The 18,184-nt window shown below is 39.2% G+C and overlaps 1 protein-coding gene across 1 annotated transcript; it reads right to left on the bottom strand.

The window, feature by feature from the left end:
- Positions 1–4,653: 4,653 nt before the first annotated feature.
- Positions 4,654–17,741, bottom strand: epsti1 (epithelial stromal interaction 1). Its single transcript, XM_058391811.1, has 11 exons — positions 17,462–17,741; positions 14,543–14,601; positions 13,695–13,778; positions 13,533–13,606; positions 13,351–13,434; positions 12,743–12,816; positions 12,127–12,211; positions 10,174–10,257; positions 9,233–9,306; positions 8,906–9,081; positions 4,654–7,080 (listed from the first exon to the last, which is right to left on the bottom strand). The coding sequence occupies exons 1-11, from the start codon at positions 17,593–17,595 to the stop codon at positions 6,950–6,952; spliced, it is 1,059 nt and encodes a 352-aa protein (XP_058247794.1). The 5' UTR covers positions 17,596–17,741; the 3' UTR covers positions 4,654–6,949.
- Positions 17,742–18,184: the final 443 nt, after the last annotated feature.

The following is an 18,184-nucleotide window of genomic DNA, read 5'->3' as shown; positions in this document are numbered from 1 at the left end:
TGTGCTATAGCAAATTAATCAGTGAAAGAGTAAACAGAAATGAGATGATTCACTGCCTTGCACTTGCAGGTCACACAAACACGCATCCTCCATAAACAGATCACTGGCCTTCTCCGGTGTTCTTGGCAGACATGCAAGAGCGAGAAAACCTCAGAGTAGACCTAAGTAGACTTAAGTTTCCTAAGTCCTTTTACAACATGCATAGAACAGATCTAAACAAAAGCTTTGAAATTTGACAACAGACATCCCGGTATGCTTGTAATTTTGTGCCCACTGGAATGTTCCACTTTCAATTGTCCCCCACATACACATACATGCAAGCAGTGTAGACACTGTAGAATAGAATAGATAGGATAGATACATGCAAGCAGCACAGACATTGATAGTTCAGTTTCCATAATCTTTACTGCATACCTGTAATTCAAAAAGACTGACTGATTGCTTTTGCATGCATACTGAATTGAATAAAAATTTCAATACAACTTTAATACAAACCCCTTTCCGTCTTTTTTTCCTTCCACGTTTCATGATTTGTTGCTTTACTCTAAGCTCAATTTCACTCTCATAAGCATTTTAGTTTCCGTACATACGCTGCATCTCAGGTGTTTATAAAAATAATTGACTCAATGCTTATTTAGAGACACTGACAAGTGACCACATGCTTTCCACTTACACTGCTTACTGTGCATAAAGATGTTTATCTGGCGGATAAACACAGAACTTGACATACATAGGAAAGATGAAACCACAGATGGCACTTATCTGTGTCACCTCAACTGTTGCATTGTATAATTGTAACACAGCTTAGCATCTTAACGTGTCAGGGCTGTAGTACTTCACACACCTTTGAATATTTGTCCAAACACAGGCCATGCAGTACGAAGCTTTCTTTTGTTATTGCATGGGCAAATTTCAAAACAAGCCATATTCATTGCAGCTCTTAAATAAACAAGAATATGATGCTGAATATGCAGAGATAGCGTGAGAAGACTATGTTCATTTCAGTCACGGTGGTGGTCCTGTCCTTCTCCCATGTGACTCAACAAATCACAGAGTGGAGAGCGTCAGGCTAAACACTGGTCAAGATTTGGTGCCTGTTTCACCACACTGTGCTCCAGATGCTGAATGATCATGCTAGGTGAGCTGGCAGTTCTTCTAAAGCTTTGGTTAAGGTTGACTAAACTCTCTAATTGATCTTTACTCTCTCTTCATCTCTAGACAATGCTAATTTCACATGGCACCATACACCAGACTACTAAGGGGCTGGGCACAGGACTTTCTGCTTTTGATCTAGCACCGTGGCTCATTACGCACAACGGTTTTTCAAACAGGGAAAAAGCTTTACAGCAGACTTGGACATGGACACTGGACAGATTAAAAGATCATCTTGAATAATAAGAAGTCATTTGCCATGTATCACGTGACTGGCGAGAACAGGTGGTTGGCTGAAACATGGCTTCTGAGAAGACATATTAGGTATTAATCTGATGATTGGTGTAATTGCTTTAGGAATCAGCAGGCAGACTGTAAACACAGACATGACAACATTGTTTTGCATTAGTTCAGTGACTGCGTACTTTCTAGGGAGTGGCTATTGCTGCTTAAAAAGAGTCATAACTGTGGTGAGTTAGATGAATAGCATGTCTGGCCACCATATGTCAAGATCTTGTTGAAGCGCATGGTCTAATAATATACGTTAACTGCCACTATCATTTCTGTATCTTTCTGGTACACATTTTCAGATTTCTAAGATTTTTGTTGTCATTGTCACTTTTTTATGAACACATGGCGTGTATATATGATACACACTGTGAATATAGTAAATACCCTAATAGTACTCTTAAAGACATTTAATCTGAAAATACACAGACAGCACTGCGAACACAATTTCCCACCTAAAATAATGTAACATTTGTTCTAAGAGAGAAAAAGAGATGCATTTTGGCAGATAAGGGTCTACATGTGAATAATCTGAATAACAAGTCACTGGAAAATGAACCGCTTGGTTTGACTACGTGATCTTTGCTGGATCTGTGGGTTGCTCTGTGTGCTTGCTTTGAACTATCTGATTTGTTAAGCTTATCACTGCCCAGTCCAACAAAACAGCAGGACTTGAAGAGGATCACCACATTGCCAAAAAAAATCTATAGTAAAGAGGATTTTTTTTTACATTTACACTGTTTTGATCCCTAATTCAACATCAGTTTTAATCTCTTCCAGCCACTGCTGTACCACTTGTATGGAAATTCAAAAGGTTTATGCTTTCCTATATTTTTATTTGTTTCAAATTAATTGTGGGTATCTAGCGGAATAAAAAACATTCTTTTTCTTTGTATTGTATAGCTGGACCATTTTGGTCTTCAGAGACTCACTTCTGTAGAATACCACAATTGCCTGAAATTGGACTTTACACAATAACTCGCTACAGTGTTGTGAAAGTGGTCGGACTGTCTTCTGGTCAAAGGCCTCCCCCAGGCTCCTGAACTGATTACGCTGTGAATAAACTGGGATACTGTTGGGAGTTCAGATGTATCATTGAGGATATTACTGAGACAGAAGACCACAGCATGGTCAGGGCTTTGTCCTGTGCAACTTCTAAATTAAGTCACTGAGTTTATTTGCTGGAATGTTTTTGTAAAACCGAACTGACCTCTGCTTTTGGGTTCATTGCAGTTGTTTATATTATTCTTATTTTCACTCTGACAACCTCATGCAAATGTTTTCAACCAATAGAAATGCCCAATAGAGATTAGTTAAATTTACAATGTCTTGTTAGCTGTAAACAAAATACTGAATATAAATAGCAAGAGACGCTTCTCTGTTCAGTTTTGTTTCTTAAAAAATAACCCAGCAGTGTTTTGCTGTCAAAATGTTGATAATGCTGATCGTTTTCCTAAATCCTCTGTGTGCAATGAAAAATCCGATCCTAACATCCAGTACTCCAGGCAGAACAAGACATAGGTAATGACAGCGTCACTCTTCAGATCAGTGGCAAGCTGTTGATGCTTGGTCTCCAGCACTGTCATAGCCTTTAATTTGGAAACTAGCAGCATGCTGGGTCCATCACAAAGTGGCCACATAGCCATGCGTTAGTGGTTTTCAGCATGAGGTGCTTCTCTCTGCTCTATGGGAGGAAGGTTAGTGTGATGCCTCAAACATGCTGGCAAGGAAAGTCAGTCAATTTTCAGTTCTGAGGAGACTTAGGGCAGAGGAAGTTCATCAGGTCAGGGTGTAGCTGTGTCCGCTATTCCCCATGAGAGTCCAGAGCAAGCGGATTGTCAGAGGAGGCATTTTTTTTTCCTGAAAAGGCTGTTGAAGCACCAAAGTGTGGGCATCAGCAGGCAGTTTTATTGCTTTTGCTATAGCCTTGGATTTTGTGCCAGTGCCAGACCAGAGAAGGCAAATATTTTGCTTGTCTCGCAGCTGTGCAGGTCCCATGTAGACTTCAGGCTGGAAAGAAGCCAGCCCTTGGTGGGAAAACAGTTGAGATAAATAACTTTCCCAGCAAAATAAAATTGTCTGTAATTATAATGTTAAATCACACTGTGATGGACTATGAGTGGCATCAGCACCCTGGTCTAAGACTGATTTCATGCAAAGGGGAGATTCTTTAAACACCAAAGGACATTACTGAACTATAGTCAAGGAATCTCATAACCTCTTTTTCCTCACATGTTCTCTTTGCCGGCCAAACTGATGACAGATTTTCATCCAGTGTACTGATTTTGCTTCACACCACAATGGTAATATAAACACATCATAAAATATCATAAAATCTGTCATAAAATCACACTAAAGCCTCTCTCCGGCCTTTTACCACTAATGACATGGAGTGTAAGCTATATGATCAGCAATAAAGCTCATCTCACTACACATAAAAGTCATACTTAATGAGGTCCAGGCGGATCCACGTCTAATGTCTTCCAACTAATTTATCAGTTTCCTGTGTGTTGCATAATGTCTCAAATTAGAAGGCCATTAGCTGTAACCAGGCATGTCATATGTCAGTGCTGCCAGGAATCCTACAGTAAGAAACTCTTCTGCTGAGTTTCAGAAGAGTTAATAGATCACCACTTAAAATAATGACCATCTCCTGCCCAAAGAGCAATTGTAGAAAGCCCTAGATAGAGACCTTCTTACTTTAGGACTGACTTTTTACAGACTGAATATTTATGATTATTGTTTTGTTTTTTTTGTTCGTTATGCATGAAATTATTGTTAGAATTTGAGTTAAACCAATGCTGCACTGATTTTGTTTTAGCAGTATATAATGTCTTATATGTAATATATGGATGTGAAACAAATACAAAAACATGTCTTCCCTCTGAAACCCATCTGTAGTCTATTTTGCCATACAGACCATTTGTGGTGTATATGTAGTGAAGCTGATGGTTAATTGTGAGGGAACGAAACAGTCTTACTTTGATCATTGCAAAAAATGCTTTGATACTCTTTACGACAACATGCCAATGCCTAATGATGCATACATGGTTTAGATTACTGTAAAGGTATAAAGCTTGAATACCTATAGAGGAATAACTTCATTCACTGTAACACATAATATATATATATATATATATATATATATATATATATATATATATATACTAGTGAATGGGTTTGTTCCATCCTTTGTTAATTTCTTTGCTTGTGAGGGTGTATGTGTGAGAGAGTGTGTGTGAGTGCAAAAAAAGTCAGCAAACTGTCAGCACTGTTCATCAGCAGCCAAGGCGTGCCTGCATGGTCTCTCTTTCATGGAGCCGATTTTTCCCCAGGAAGCAGAGTGACTCAGTTGTGGTTGTTGTGGAGATTTCTGCATGTTACAGCCCTGCAAAAGGCATGCTTTTCCAGTTCACATTAAGGTCCTTCACCGACCTTAAATATCCTTCCCTTCCAATAAAGAAAGTTATCTACAACTGATCTAGGCTTGAGAGATGTAAAATTGTATGACCTTTGTGAAAGCACATATCCTTTAGGGTTTAACTAAACTCAGGTAATCTTTTCAATCATGTTTTTGTTGTAAAGGGCTAGGCTGTATTTCATTACCCTATTTGTTCCATTTCGGATGATTTTGGAAAAACTGCAACAAGTGTTACTCATAGTTTAAAACGTGACCTTTCCTTTTCATGAAGTTTGGATAGCATTCAAAAACAAAATCCAATGAAGTAATTTTTTTTCAGTATATTTTGTCTTTGACTCTAAAGGATAATAACCTCCAGATCTTCAGGGTGTATTCAGTGGTTTAAAACAGTCTATAGTTGTTATTATTTTTCCTCAGAATTCTTTTGTGATATGGGTAATGCTGTGACCTAATTCAGGGGAGGAACCGCAGGAAATCCCCCTTACTGCAGCTGAGGTAATCAGGGTCCTGCAGGTTTTTACAGAATAAAGATGTGAGCTACTGGGAGCAATTGGGCTTGTGTATCGTCATGACAGAGCCGATGGTTCTCTCACTATCTCTCACTAAACACAGATTTTTGTGTGGCCTAGAAAAACATTTCTCAGGTCCATTTTTATCATGTGTCAAACGTGCTTGTAGATTCAGTCCTCAGTGATAACAGATTCATTTCATTTGTGTAGGTTTAGACATTGGAAACCCCCTATTAAACATTCACTCAACTCTACTCTTGTCTAGCATGTACACACACACACACACGGATCAAAAGGCAAGCTGGCTATAACAGGAAATGGCCTATTTAATAGGGGGATAGATTAACATAATAAGTGCAAAATTCTTCCCTTCCTGCACTTGAATATGATTAATCGTGATTCAATGTCAACATGCGGTACCAAAATTATTGGTGATTGCAAAGTGCACTGTGCGTTCCTTTGAGCCGGGTGAAAAGGCCTCAGTGCTCCTATTCCATTAACTTTGATGCTGTTGGAAAGCCTGATCCTGCAGGATGTAATAGTTGGATCAGGATCCCGACCACACACATCGACACACACCTGCACTCTTCCCTTCTTGGTGTGAGATGAAACATCAATTTCCAGTTTTTCATGACTGCATGTGCTGGATTGAGCAATAGCTGAAGTGGTAAGTTCATGCACAGTACAGGATACAACAAAACAATCATGTGGCCAGTGATCTGTGTGCTGCTTTAGTCTTATTCGATTTCCCTCTTTAACATTCACTCATGTGAATTATACATCACTGTTTAGACTTGTGAGCACAAACCAGGAAATGCCCTTAGGATATTTTTTGATCTTAGATTGAATGAGTTACTCAAACTACTGACATGTATTTTTTTTTAAAAAGCTCATAAGTGAGCTTTCATAACTGGGATGGAAGAATGAAACGGCTGGCATGCTCGGCTATGTTAAGAGGAACGTTTATTATTGTAGTCGAACAATAGAAGAAGGAAGTCTTAACAGTGAATCTTTTTTGAGCAGCCTTCTTGAATTTAATGTTTCTTTGTAAGTTTTTCAGTGTTGGAAACACTATTTTAAAATGGTAACTTTTCAGCTACAATCAGCTCATGATTCAAAATAGCTATGCTACTACCCATTTAACAAAGAAGCTAGCTACTAAAAAACAGCTACTACAAGCTACTATAGAGGCACTCATTGCTATTTGAATCATTTACACACATAATCATTGATGAACATGGCCTTGAAAGTCTTATTTGATCCTGTTAGTGTCCACACAGGTCAGTGGTAAAGGATGCCTGTGCCTCAACATACAGTTACACTAATTACATATATTGAACTTGATTTCTGAAAGATGCTATGGTTTACATGGTTTGCAATTTGCTTGATTTAAGGCTAGCATTAAACTAGTAGGGAAAAGGGAAAAAGGTTTTGCGTGACAAACAACTTCACTGCTTTTTAATTGGTGAAAAAGTAGCTTGTTACTGGAAAAACAATTTTAATCATGCCAAGAAAAGAGAAAAAATTGTTAAGCTAGTAATGCCCCAACACTAAAGGTCTATGCCAATAACATACTCGTTTAAGCACTGAGTAGGTCATAAGCTTGTTGGTAATTGCCGTTACACTGAGAGACGATGTCTTCCAGATACTCTCGATCGCAATAAGAGAACATGGACTGCAGCTTCATTACAACCCGTTCTCTGTCAGTATCTATAATGGAAAAAATAGAGAATATACAATTTACATTCAATTCAATCTAACTGAAAAGAAGAACAAATCAGTTAAATTACTGTCCTCGTGTACTGGCAGTGAAAATGAAGCACGATGAAAAGTAGAGCAGCGTGCTAGTGTGGGAAGACTTTATATCCCATCCCACAAGCCATCCTATTCCATCCTAATCCATCCCATTCCAGATTGAGCCTGAGGCTCAGCAGTTTAACTGAATCTTCTTGCTGGTTCATCTAGTTCATGCAGCAGGACAGACAGGGTGGGAGTGCTCCACCGCAGTGCTCCTGCCAGCCCATTCCACACACAGTGTCATCCCAGTCCTCTAACCACATGCTAATGGGGCAAACAAGCTCTGTTGCACACACGTCCTGTCCATGAGTCCCCAGTCCCAGCGTCACAGACTCTTGCTGCCTCTGCAGCCTCTGCTTGGATAGAGCCGCAGACGAAATTGAGTAAGGCAAGTGGTGACATTCTCCGAGCTTAATCATTGTGCTAATTAAGATGGATAGAATGAATGTCACGCGGTGACGGATTGCAACAGAAGTTGCCAGGGAACCATAGGCACGCTATGGAGTATGTATGAGCCATACTGTATAAACACCAGATGTCCACAGGCCTTTAGGAAATGTCCTGTGAGTCTAGCATTACACTGACAAGGACCACAGAAGAGCTGAAGACAACTACAGCTATAAGTGACATTCAATGTCTTTAGCAGTCAGAGGCAGAGCCATGAGCTTTTGGATTGGTCCTGGCTCATCCCAAACCTTGGCTAAGGGTCAGAACCCTGCCAGGGATTTAAACACATTTCACTGATTCAAATGAGGCAGAATGTACATGCGTAATGTATCATTAAGTATCCTAGAATACATGCAGACAGACAGAAGGTGAACAGCGCATTAATCCTGCACTGTCATGCGGCATGTGCTCCATAAACAGTGCTAGCTCACGGAAAAGTCAGCTCCAGCCACCCCTCTTGGCAAAAAAGTGAGGAATTTTCAATGTGGAGATGGTTTAAGGCTGTGGCCAGACAATGAATCAAACTATAAATCATCTAAATCTGAATGTTTTTATGAAGCAACGTTGAGGATTTCCCAATGAACCTTCACCTAAATAAACAACATATGTAAATAACATTCAATACATTAACTACGCAAGCGTATAGGAGATGATTTCATATTTCAAGTTTAGGATGTAGCTTGAGATACTGAAGGCAGGTTTGATTGTTTATGTTTGAAATCATGAGTTATTTACATCACTCAGACCTGAATGAACCCTGATTGTAGCTTGTCAAAAACTGAAGCATGTGTACAAGTAAGGACACAGCTGTGAAGCGAGATATAGAGCGCTTAGCCGGTTTTTCTGGTGTTGACTCTCAGACATCATACTAATCAGACTGCTGTCAAACAATTTTTCCAGCATTCATTTTGGATGTGAGTCAAACCAACGTCAAATATGATTATGTCTGTCAGTGAATTGGCCTCGCTCAGTGGGTGCACCTAATTAGCTGTAGCCTTTACTGCTACCTCATGCATTCTGCCGCACTAAAACGGCGTCTCAGCGCCACATTTCTGTCTCACAAGGAGGATTTAGAGGCTTATTTTTTATTTACATAATATGCTACATTGCCTAGCGGTGCTTGACAAAAAATAATATTGGGAATGGGAGGCAGAGCACTGCACAACATCAATCACTTGAGACAAATTGCCTTTTGATACAAGGTGACGTTGCAGTGGAAAGAATCACAAAAAATGCTTTGAAACGCCTAAGACTAAACACGCACGATGTCTGGCACATAAATCTGAGTTACCCTCCTCCGCTGCGCTGTCAGTGTGGAGCTGTGATGGGAAGGACACAGGGGATGAGGCAGGGTCCTGCGGTTCCTCCGTCTGCCAGACATTACCAAGCTCCGGGGTGCAGGAGAGCGACTCAGACGCTCTACCTGATCCTCTCGCCTCCAGTCTGTCTAGGAAGGCCGAGTTCACCCTGGAGGAAATATATCACCACCCTATAACAACCTTCCAGACTGACCCATACATCAGAGAGTTATTTTGAAGCCATTCATATTTCCCTGGCTAGTTGATTAAGCGTGACATTCATGGGGTTGTAAAGTTCTTTTAGAATGAGATGTCCTTACCGCAGCCGTTCATTTTCCATTTGTCTTTTCCTGTCCTCCTCTTCTTGTTTATGTTTTTCTTCCAAAAGTTGACTCTGGAAATGATAAATTAATGGAATCGTAATCCCTGATAGTAATGACTCGTCTGTTTTTCAGAGTGAGTTGTATGAGAGAGCAGTTATTTTTCAGTTACTTATAGTTGTCACTACAGCGTAATCAATATCAAGCATGTAACACTCATTCAGTCCTTTCTGTGCTTGATTATTTTCATTGATTCGAAAATTCTATTTTTAGACTTTTTTTTTTTTAGAATTTGAACAGAGAAATGCTAGAAATCAATCATTATATCCTTCTCATGTTTTTATATGACTTCTCACTGGATTATTGGCGTATAATATGTGACTGATTGTTATCAGTGTTATCACATCTGTGCTTCATTAAGAAGATTCATTTTCATTCATACTGATATTCAACTGCCCTAATTTTCAACAAACACAAGGGCAGCGGATCCTCAATGTCAAGTTAGTAAGTTTATCACAGGAGCAAATATTACTAATATCAGTGAAAGTTAGAGAATTAGCTCACACTGGTTTGAGTATATTAGAATATGCTTTTCACACTCTAGGGTTCAGGAGACGTATGTTTGTACATGTCAGAAAAACACAAATATAGCAAGTTTCTGCCCAGTTTACGTTGAATCAGCAGGTCAGGGGAACGAACATTGGCATTATCTTTGTTGTCCAAGTACCATTTATCTTTCACCTCAATTTATGTTTACCTGCACTGAAACCAGTACCAAATATGGTAAAGCATCCTGGAAAAATTATGCCCGAAAGGCTAGTAAGTTAATCAAGGACATAAGCTGGTGCTTTTTTCTTGGACAAGGCCCATGTTTTTTTTACCAAATGAAACAGTCATGAAACAGTTATGCAAATTATGTTTTATGTGTTTGTTTCTGGTACCTTTTTCCTTTGCTCATCTTTCTTCTGCTGCAGGCTAACTTCTTCCTGGACCTTCCTGGCCTCCCTGTATTCGTGCCCTCGAGCCTGTAAAGAAACTCCTCATTATGAATCAGGCCACCGAAGGTGATAAAATCACACAGATGGGCAGAGCCCTGAACAGGGAGTATTAGATGGGCTTTTGTGATATAATCATGTGATATAATCGTGGGATTCTTAACACAATGAGGTGCTATGAGGAGGGGTGAGGCAAGAGTGCTTAAAAGATGAAGAGATCCTTTGTGCGTTTGGTCAGATAGCATAGAGACACCAGGGAATGGCTGTTCTGTTTGGAATGGCTTGAGAGCAAGAGGAATAGGTGGGACGACCTGGGTCTGGCACCCTGGGAAGTCAACTCAAATGATCATATGCACAAACAGAGGATATGGAGGAGATTAATCTGTCTTGTCTTCTCAGTGGCCACAAAACCACATCAAGGCGGCGTCTTTCCACACACACTTTGATCAGCTGGCTTACGACATTTAGATTGGAGCATTCCATTACTTTTCTTGGAGGGCTTCCAGAGACTTGAATCAATATCATGTGAAGTACACTCAAAAAGCCTCCTCTTCTTGAAAACTGATGGGACCAGATTTAAACTGTATGCCTATACAGAACTAACCCCTGATGTTTTAATATGTCCGTTAGCAGGATGTTCCTCCATGGAGAAAAAAAAATGGATGTCCACAGAAGAAAAGCTTGCACAACAATACAGTAAGCCACACAAAAACTTTTTTTTTCTTCTTCACCACAGGACCTGCAAAAGCAATGTCGTCAGATGCCACATTCAAGTGGTTCGTACAGTAAAACAGGCCCCACGCTTCTCATGTCTCAGTCTCCTGTCTGCAGAATCATCCCTGGCCTGCTGAGGCACGGACTGAGATAGAATACTATTTTACTATAAAGAATATTATTTTTAGAGCCCTTTTAAAAATACACACCATCCCAGAGCAGCTGTGCCTTGTCTGCTTAGCTAAGTGAGTAAACCATGCGTGACAGTGGCTAGGAAAACTCTCTAGGCTGGAGCTAGGAAGAAAGGAGCAAGAGCAGGCAGGGGAGATCAATTTGCTCAATCAATCAACAGGAATTAGGAGTTACTTTGAATGTGTTGCATGAATGGCAGTTACATACCATATAAGTTGCCACCGTGGATGGATACTGTGGAATATACACTAGCAATCATCTAGTTAATCTGAAGAATTTTTTAATAAAGAAACAACCCCAAAAAATTCTTGTCTCACAGAAGCTACAGACAATCAGTGCTTGTCAGTTTCCCTTTATGCCCATTGTGATATATGTATTTGGAAATGGACATTGACATGTTTCATCAGATTAAATGACACTGAGGCAGTGACAATGATGCTGTAGTGATAGCCCCACTTCCATCATCATAGACTGCTTATGTCATTGGCTGAAACACTGGCTACAGTCCAGGTACTTTCACTAGAACAATGCAGGTTATACCACACCAGTCTGCCCTTTTCCTGCACTCTCACACTTCCTTCTGCATTCTGTGAACTCTGGGAAGTCCCTTCAACTCTGTTCATCTCATTGTGCAGAAGCAGCACTTGTATCCTCACATTGGCTGGCCATGAAGAGAAAGTCTGTGTATTTATATTCAGAGAAAATCAGATGACAGACTCAGATAGCCCTCTCCAGTGTGCGGGTATAGAGGAGACAATTCAGAGAGGAAGTCGAGCCCATTGGCAGAATGATTCTTGTCTGCAGATGAATGCACCATGTTGATGAAAGCCCTCAAGAGGGGACTGTTTATTCTGAAAACATGCATCAAAGTCAGATCAGTTGGTGTGAACTACTCCAGGGCCTTGGGCTGTAACCTCAGTGCCACAGCTATGCAGCAAAGATTTGAACCCAGGCCTATGGAACACACAGTGCATTCTTTGGCTGTCATCTTACCCAAGATGACGTGGGTGTGGAGCTGCTCGCTGCCATAGGAACCGTGTTGGACCTTTCGAGCTTTTGAAGATGCGCTTCTCTTTTCCTGCAGAGCAGAAAGGCACAAGATTAAATATTAATAGGTCTACAAGAACATTGATTTTTTTTTTTTGCTAATTAATGACCACACTTTTAAATCAAATTTGATACTGGTGTGTCCCAAGTAACAAAATTATGTAAGAATACAAAGAATAATCATGCCCCACAAACTCTCTCTAAACTCAACATTGTTATTTGATAACTGCAATGGCCTGTTTTGCCAGTTTGGAGCATTCCCATGACTGTGAATAATTTACACTTTTGGGTGCCACTGATAATGTGGACGTCTCATTTTATTGTTTTAATCGACTCACATCTCAAACAGACTGGAACTCCTGCTGCTGCTGCTTTAGCACTACTGTGACTACTAGACAGTAATGGAAACAGGCTGTAGTTCTTTGAAACCGTATTCTCAGATTTGTTATTTTTGGATTTAAGCCAGCAGAGCAACAGCAACCAGCTTCCTCTTAATGACTGAACACTGCATTCTTAACTCCATGGGGATGTGACAACATCTAATGAAAATATGTGAACATACATTAGAAGATCATGTTGGTACAGCTCCTTTCTCTGTTCCTCTTCCTGCTTTTTCTTCAATTCATGTTTGTTGGCCTGGAAAGCAATTTGTAATATTGCATAACCTCATTATGGTGACTTTTGTAGATGATTTTATAATATACCTAAATCTTTGGGTAAGAAAAGAATTAGATTCAACCGGAACACAAAGCAAAAATAGTTAAAAATAGTTAATAGTAGTGTTATTATAAAGACACACAAACTATGTGCCCTTAATTGGTAATAATTATTAATTAATAGGTGTCTAGAACATTGTGGTTTGTGACAGTTAACATGATCCAATACATTAGTTAGCAAGTTCTAGTTTCTGTATACAAGTCTATAGATTTCAGTGCAGTGCATATAGTGATGTCTATATGACTAGGTCTCAGCAATGACCTCTAGAGTGTTAAAGCAGCACTGCAACTGTGTAATAAAAGCAGATCTAAAACAGAACATTCATTTCATTGACTTTAGAAAATTTTAGTTTTAGAAAATCTTTCTAAATTTCAGTTTAGAAAATCTACAGTGTAAGCATATCAAACATGTATGATATGAAAATGCCAATTTATGAATGTCATCCTGTCACACCTTCTCTCTCTGCTTGTCCTTCATCCTCTGATTCTCTTCTTCTTCTGCTTGTCTCCTGCATCGGTTCATGTCCTCTTGTTTGAGCTATAAAAGGCCCCATCAAATAACAAAGAAATGCAATGCACCTAAATATTCCTGATCGTTGGAGAATTCATTTTAAAGTTGAAACAAAAAGTCGGCACCTTTTTTTGGAGTTTAGACCGGTAGCTCCCTGCTTGCTGTCTCTGTCGTACCTCTTCCAATGATACAGCACCACCTAGGACACAGAAAACATCAATTATACTTTTATGTCTATATTAATTATCCATAATCCAGAACTTATTTGTTATGCATATCTCTATTACCTAGCCTCTCTGGGGCCTGTTGAATCGGGCCAGGACGATGTTCCTCCTTCCATCTCTGCAGATCATCCTGTTCTTTCTGTGACACTGCAGAAGGAAAGATAAAGTACAGACACTTCCCTGTGGGTTCCCGATATCTCCTTAAATCTTAACTATATGTATGAAGTAAAACAAAAAACATTTGTTTGGGTAGTTTTCATTCTCATGTATTTTTCTTTAATTTTATGGTTATTACTGTTAACATATATGCGGTGTGAGAAGCATTTAACCATATTAAATATTTCACTTGCTGACTAATAAACTTAATTATAGTTAAAATGCTTTACATGAAAAACTTTTATTTTCAGTAAGATTTCAGTAAGAAATCTATATCAGAATAACAACTAGATATGATTTAACACTTACTGACCTGACAAAGACACATGCACACACACACACACACACACACAGATAGATACTGTAGACAGATAGATGGATATATGGATGGATGGATGGATGGATGGATGGATGGATGGATGGATGGAGGATGGATAGATAGATAGATAGATAGATAGATAGATAGATAGATAGATAGATAGATAGATAGGTGGATGGATGGATGGATGGATGGATGGATGGACGGACGGACAGATAGATATTATTTTATATTACTTGTGAATAAATGAGTTCAGTACAAGTTCAATCCAAGACATGCTCAAAATGTAATGGAGAGTAAAATTACACTTGTGGCAGGCTTGTGTTTATAGCCAAGCAGTATGCATGTTGAAATTGCACCTGTGAGACACAAATAAAGAGAGGAAATGTGTGGATAACAAGGATATGGAAAAAATCAGTAACCCATCATGACTTACTTCTCAGCAGTTTGCTCCGTCTTGATTCATTCGGTGGGATCATGGTGTATCCATCTGAGCTGAGTGAGCATAAACATAATTAGTTACAGCAGGTAGCTTTTACTCACCAGCTCCATCCATGCCTTGAACTTAACAAACTCCATTGGCTCATTTGCAAAGAATGTCCCAAACAAAGGTGGGGCATGAGTAGTTTTATGGTAAACAAAGTCCAAATACATTCCCACAAATTATCATCTGGAACTTCCCTTAAAAACCCACCATAGGAGCTTTGACCCAAATGTGTCTGTCTAGAAAGACACTGAAGGGAAAAGAAAATCACAGTAATAAGCTCCATAAAGAACACATCAACATCACTGCTGGTTTACAGCCATCTTACTCATTTATATTTTAATGCATGCTTTGCTTATGTGTTCTGTGTACAGTGTTTAATATAGAATTTAGTGTTTAGTTACACAGATAAATAAGATGTTGACGATATTTCAAACATAATCCCCACTGGAGACTTACTCATAACCTAATTTGGTTTATGTAAAGCAGTGTTGAAAAACGGCTTTGAACTAGCCACAAAATCAATTATATTAATTTGTTGTCATTTTGTCAAAGAATTTCTAGTCATGCACAATTTGTTTACAGAGGCACACAGGAGAATACACAAAATCTTACACCATAGGAGAGTATTCATGGCACCATAACCATGGAGGTTATATAACAGATAGTGTGAAACTAACATAAAAATTTCTTCTAAATATGTGTCTAAAAGGTGTCTTATGATATCTCAATACTTTTTGATGATTACATATTCCCATCATGTCCCTCATCTAGATAGTTAATATACCCATACAATTTGGATAATACTATACAGTATATTGTCATTTACTACATTGCTAGCCATGTAGTACCCCTCCTGATGTTTCCCTTGCTCACCCACAGTCCTTATTCTCTCTAGTCTGTGGCTCAACATTTCTGATTCAACTGATCACCTGTTTCATGTTATTAACCAAAGCCATCTTTGTCTGGCTTGGAATTTTCTAAAAGCATGTGATGTGTTCAAATATGTTAGTGTTTACCATGTTTATACAGACTTTACCCCATTTTGCTGCCAAAACAGCCCTGACCCATCATGTACAGTGTATTCTGACACCTTTCTATCAGAACCAGCATTAAATTCTTTAGCAATTTCAGCAACAGTAGCTCGTCTGTTGGATCAGACACGCACACGGGCCAGCCTTCGCTTTCCACGTGCATCAATGTGCCTTAACCGTCCATGACCCTGTCGCCGGTTCACCACTGTTCCTTCCTTAGACCACTTTTGATAGATACTGACCACTGCAGGCCGGGAACACCCCCCAAGAGCTGCCTAGCCTTCACAATTTGGCCCTTGTCAAACTCACTCAATTCCTTACACTTGTTCACTTTCTGCCTAATATATCCCACCCACTAACAGGTGTCACTTCACCTGTCACTGCTTATAATGTTATGCTGGATCGGTGTATATGATAAATAAATAAGTGATTTGAACTTGACAGTGTAATCCATACATAAAAATACATTAACATATTGCAAATTATAAAATTCAAAGCAGAATCAGTCAAGGATTAGGTTAGCTAGTCTTCATGTGCGGTAAATGCTCATGCAATTGATTTACACATATATCCATTTGTAACCAGCTTCATAAAGCATAAACCCCCAGCTATTAGCTACTCTATGTTTAGACCACTTGAACTTTGAGTGTCATCTAACTTCATGTGACATTATGGGAGCAAATTCAAGAGTTAAAGAAAAACTCAACACTGAAACGCATTAAATAGTTTTAGATTGAAATTCAGTGATTCTGATGAGAATTTATTGGTTGACGACCAACACATGGACATTGTTAGTGCAGTTACAGTGTGTTTCAGTAGGTTGAATATTTTCAGTGATCTCAAACATAGGGAATAATGGACAGATATCACTGTTAGCTCCTAAAAAAGAGCAAGAGTTCTGACTCACCATATTTCAGCTATGATTAACTGAAAAGCCAACAATGAAGTACAGGAGAGAGAATCTATTGGATTCCATGTTCCAGAAAGTAATAAAGCTATATGACATATTAGTGCTGAATTACGGACACTCGCTCAGATAGCAATCTATCTGATGATTATTGATGTTGATGATGATGATGATGATGATGATGATGAAAGTTAAAGCTTCAGAAAACAATTCTGAGTATGCAAGTTGGTCAGAGGGGATTTTTCCTTTAATGTGGATAGTATGTGTGTCTACTGTCCATATACAGGATATAATTTTGTTGAGGTTTTCGTCTACATCAACAACAACAACATTTACTGTAGATATGGACAGCTGCATATACAAAAAGCCATCATGTCTAACGACAATAATTCATACTTGCCCTGAATCTACTGTGTATATATCAGGCTCTCACTGGTTATAATTGCTGTAATACATTTGATTCCTGTGATATCAGCTATATATATATATCTCTCTGAGCTCAGCTACAAGAGAGGAGAGGGATGGTACTGAATTACTTCAGTCCTGTTCTGGAGCGCGCTACCGCTCTGCGCATGCGTGAACAGTTTGTTTACAGAGTTCCTATTTCCCCTTGCTCACCATCGGAAACGAAACGAAAACTTAAGCGGACAATAATTTTTGAGGAAACGGGTATCTGTCAACAAAATATTAAACTTAAAACCCATAATTCTAGCGTATTTATGAATTCCAATTATATAGCTAGCGATTAGGCTATAGGCAACAGTTTAATCTGTCAAATGTCTATTAAGCAAGCCCAATGTAGCATGTCCGCTGGACTGTCGTACAGTTTAATTATGGGGCGCCACATGTAAAAAAAAAAAACACCAAAAAGCTTGACACTATTAAGTTTTAATGTGGAAAAGGTATTTTATTTATCTGGTAAAGACTTACTGTCTCGGATTCCGAGAATCTTGAGGTTGGATGTTTTGGTTTCTGGAGTAATTCTCATTACCATCCATTTGCGTTTCGTTCTCTCCGCGGTCCGCTCCAGTGTTCCGTATGTCATCACACCTATTAGGATTCATAATTTGGTACTGATTCAAAGTTATGTATTAAGGAATAAGATCGCCTTGACAGATAGTCCTCCGTTGACTGCTACTAAATCAGCAGAGACAGACCCGTAGCTCGTAAGTCTCTCTATAAGGCGTGTCCACTTGCAATGTCATCTGTGCTGTGACAGGTAATTATCCCAAAGTGGAGGAATTCAAAGCACCTCAGCTATAATGGTTATATAACGTCAGATATAAAAACCTATACTATATTGCCAAAAGTTTTGGGACACCCCTCCAAATCATTGAATTCAGGTGTTTGTTTGTTTTTCAGGTGTTGAACTTGACCCCTTAGTTCCAGTGAAAGGAACTCTTAATGCTTCAGCATACCAAGACATTTTGGACAATTTCATGCTCCCAACTTTGTGGGAACAGTTTAGGGATGACCCCTTCCTGTTCCAACATGACTGCTCACTAGTACACAAAGCAACGTCCATAAAGACATGGATGAGCGAGTTTGGTGTGGAGGAACTTGACAGAGTCCTGACCTCAACCCGATAGAACACCTTTGGGATGAATTAGAGTAGAGACTGCGAGCTAGACCTTCCCGTCCAGCATCAGTGCC

The sequence above is a fragment of the Hemibagrus wyckioides genome, linkage group LG06 (genome assembly GCF_019097595.1).
Source record: "Hemibagrus wyckioides isolate EC202008001 linkage group LG06, SWU_Hwy_1.0, whole genome shotgun sequence".
Classification (NCBI taxonomy): Eukaryota; Metazoa; Chordata; class Actinopteri; order Siluriformes; family Bagridae; genus Hemibagrus; species Hemibagrus wyckioides.
This window is presented reverse-complemented; position numbering and strand designations above follow the sequence as displayed.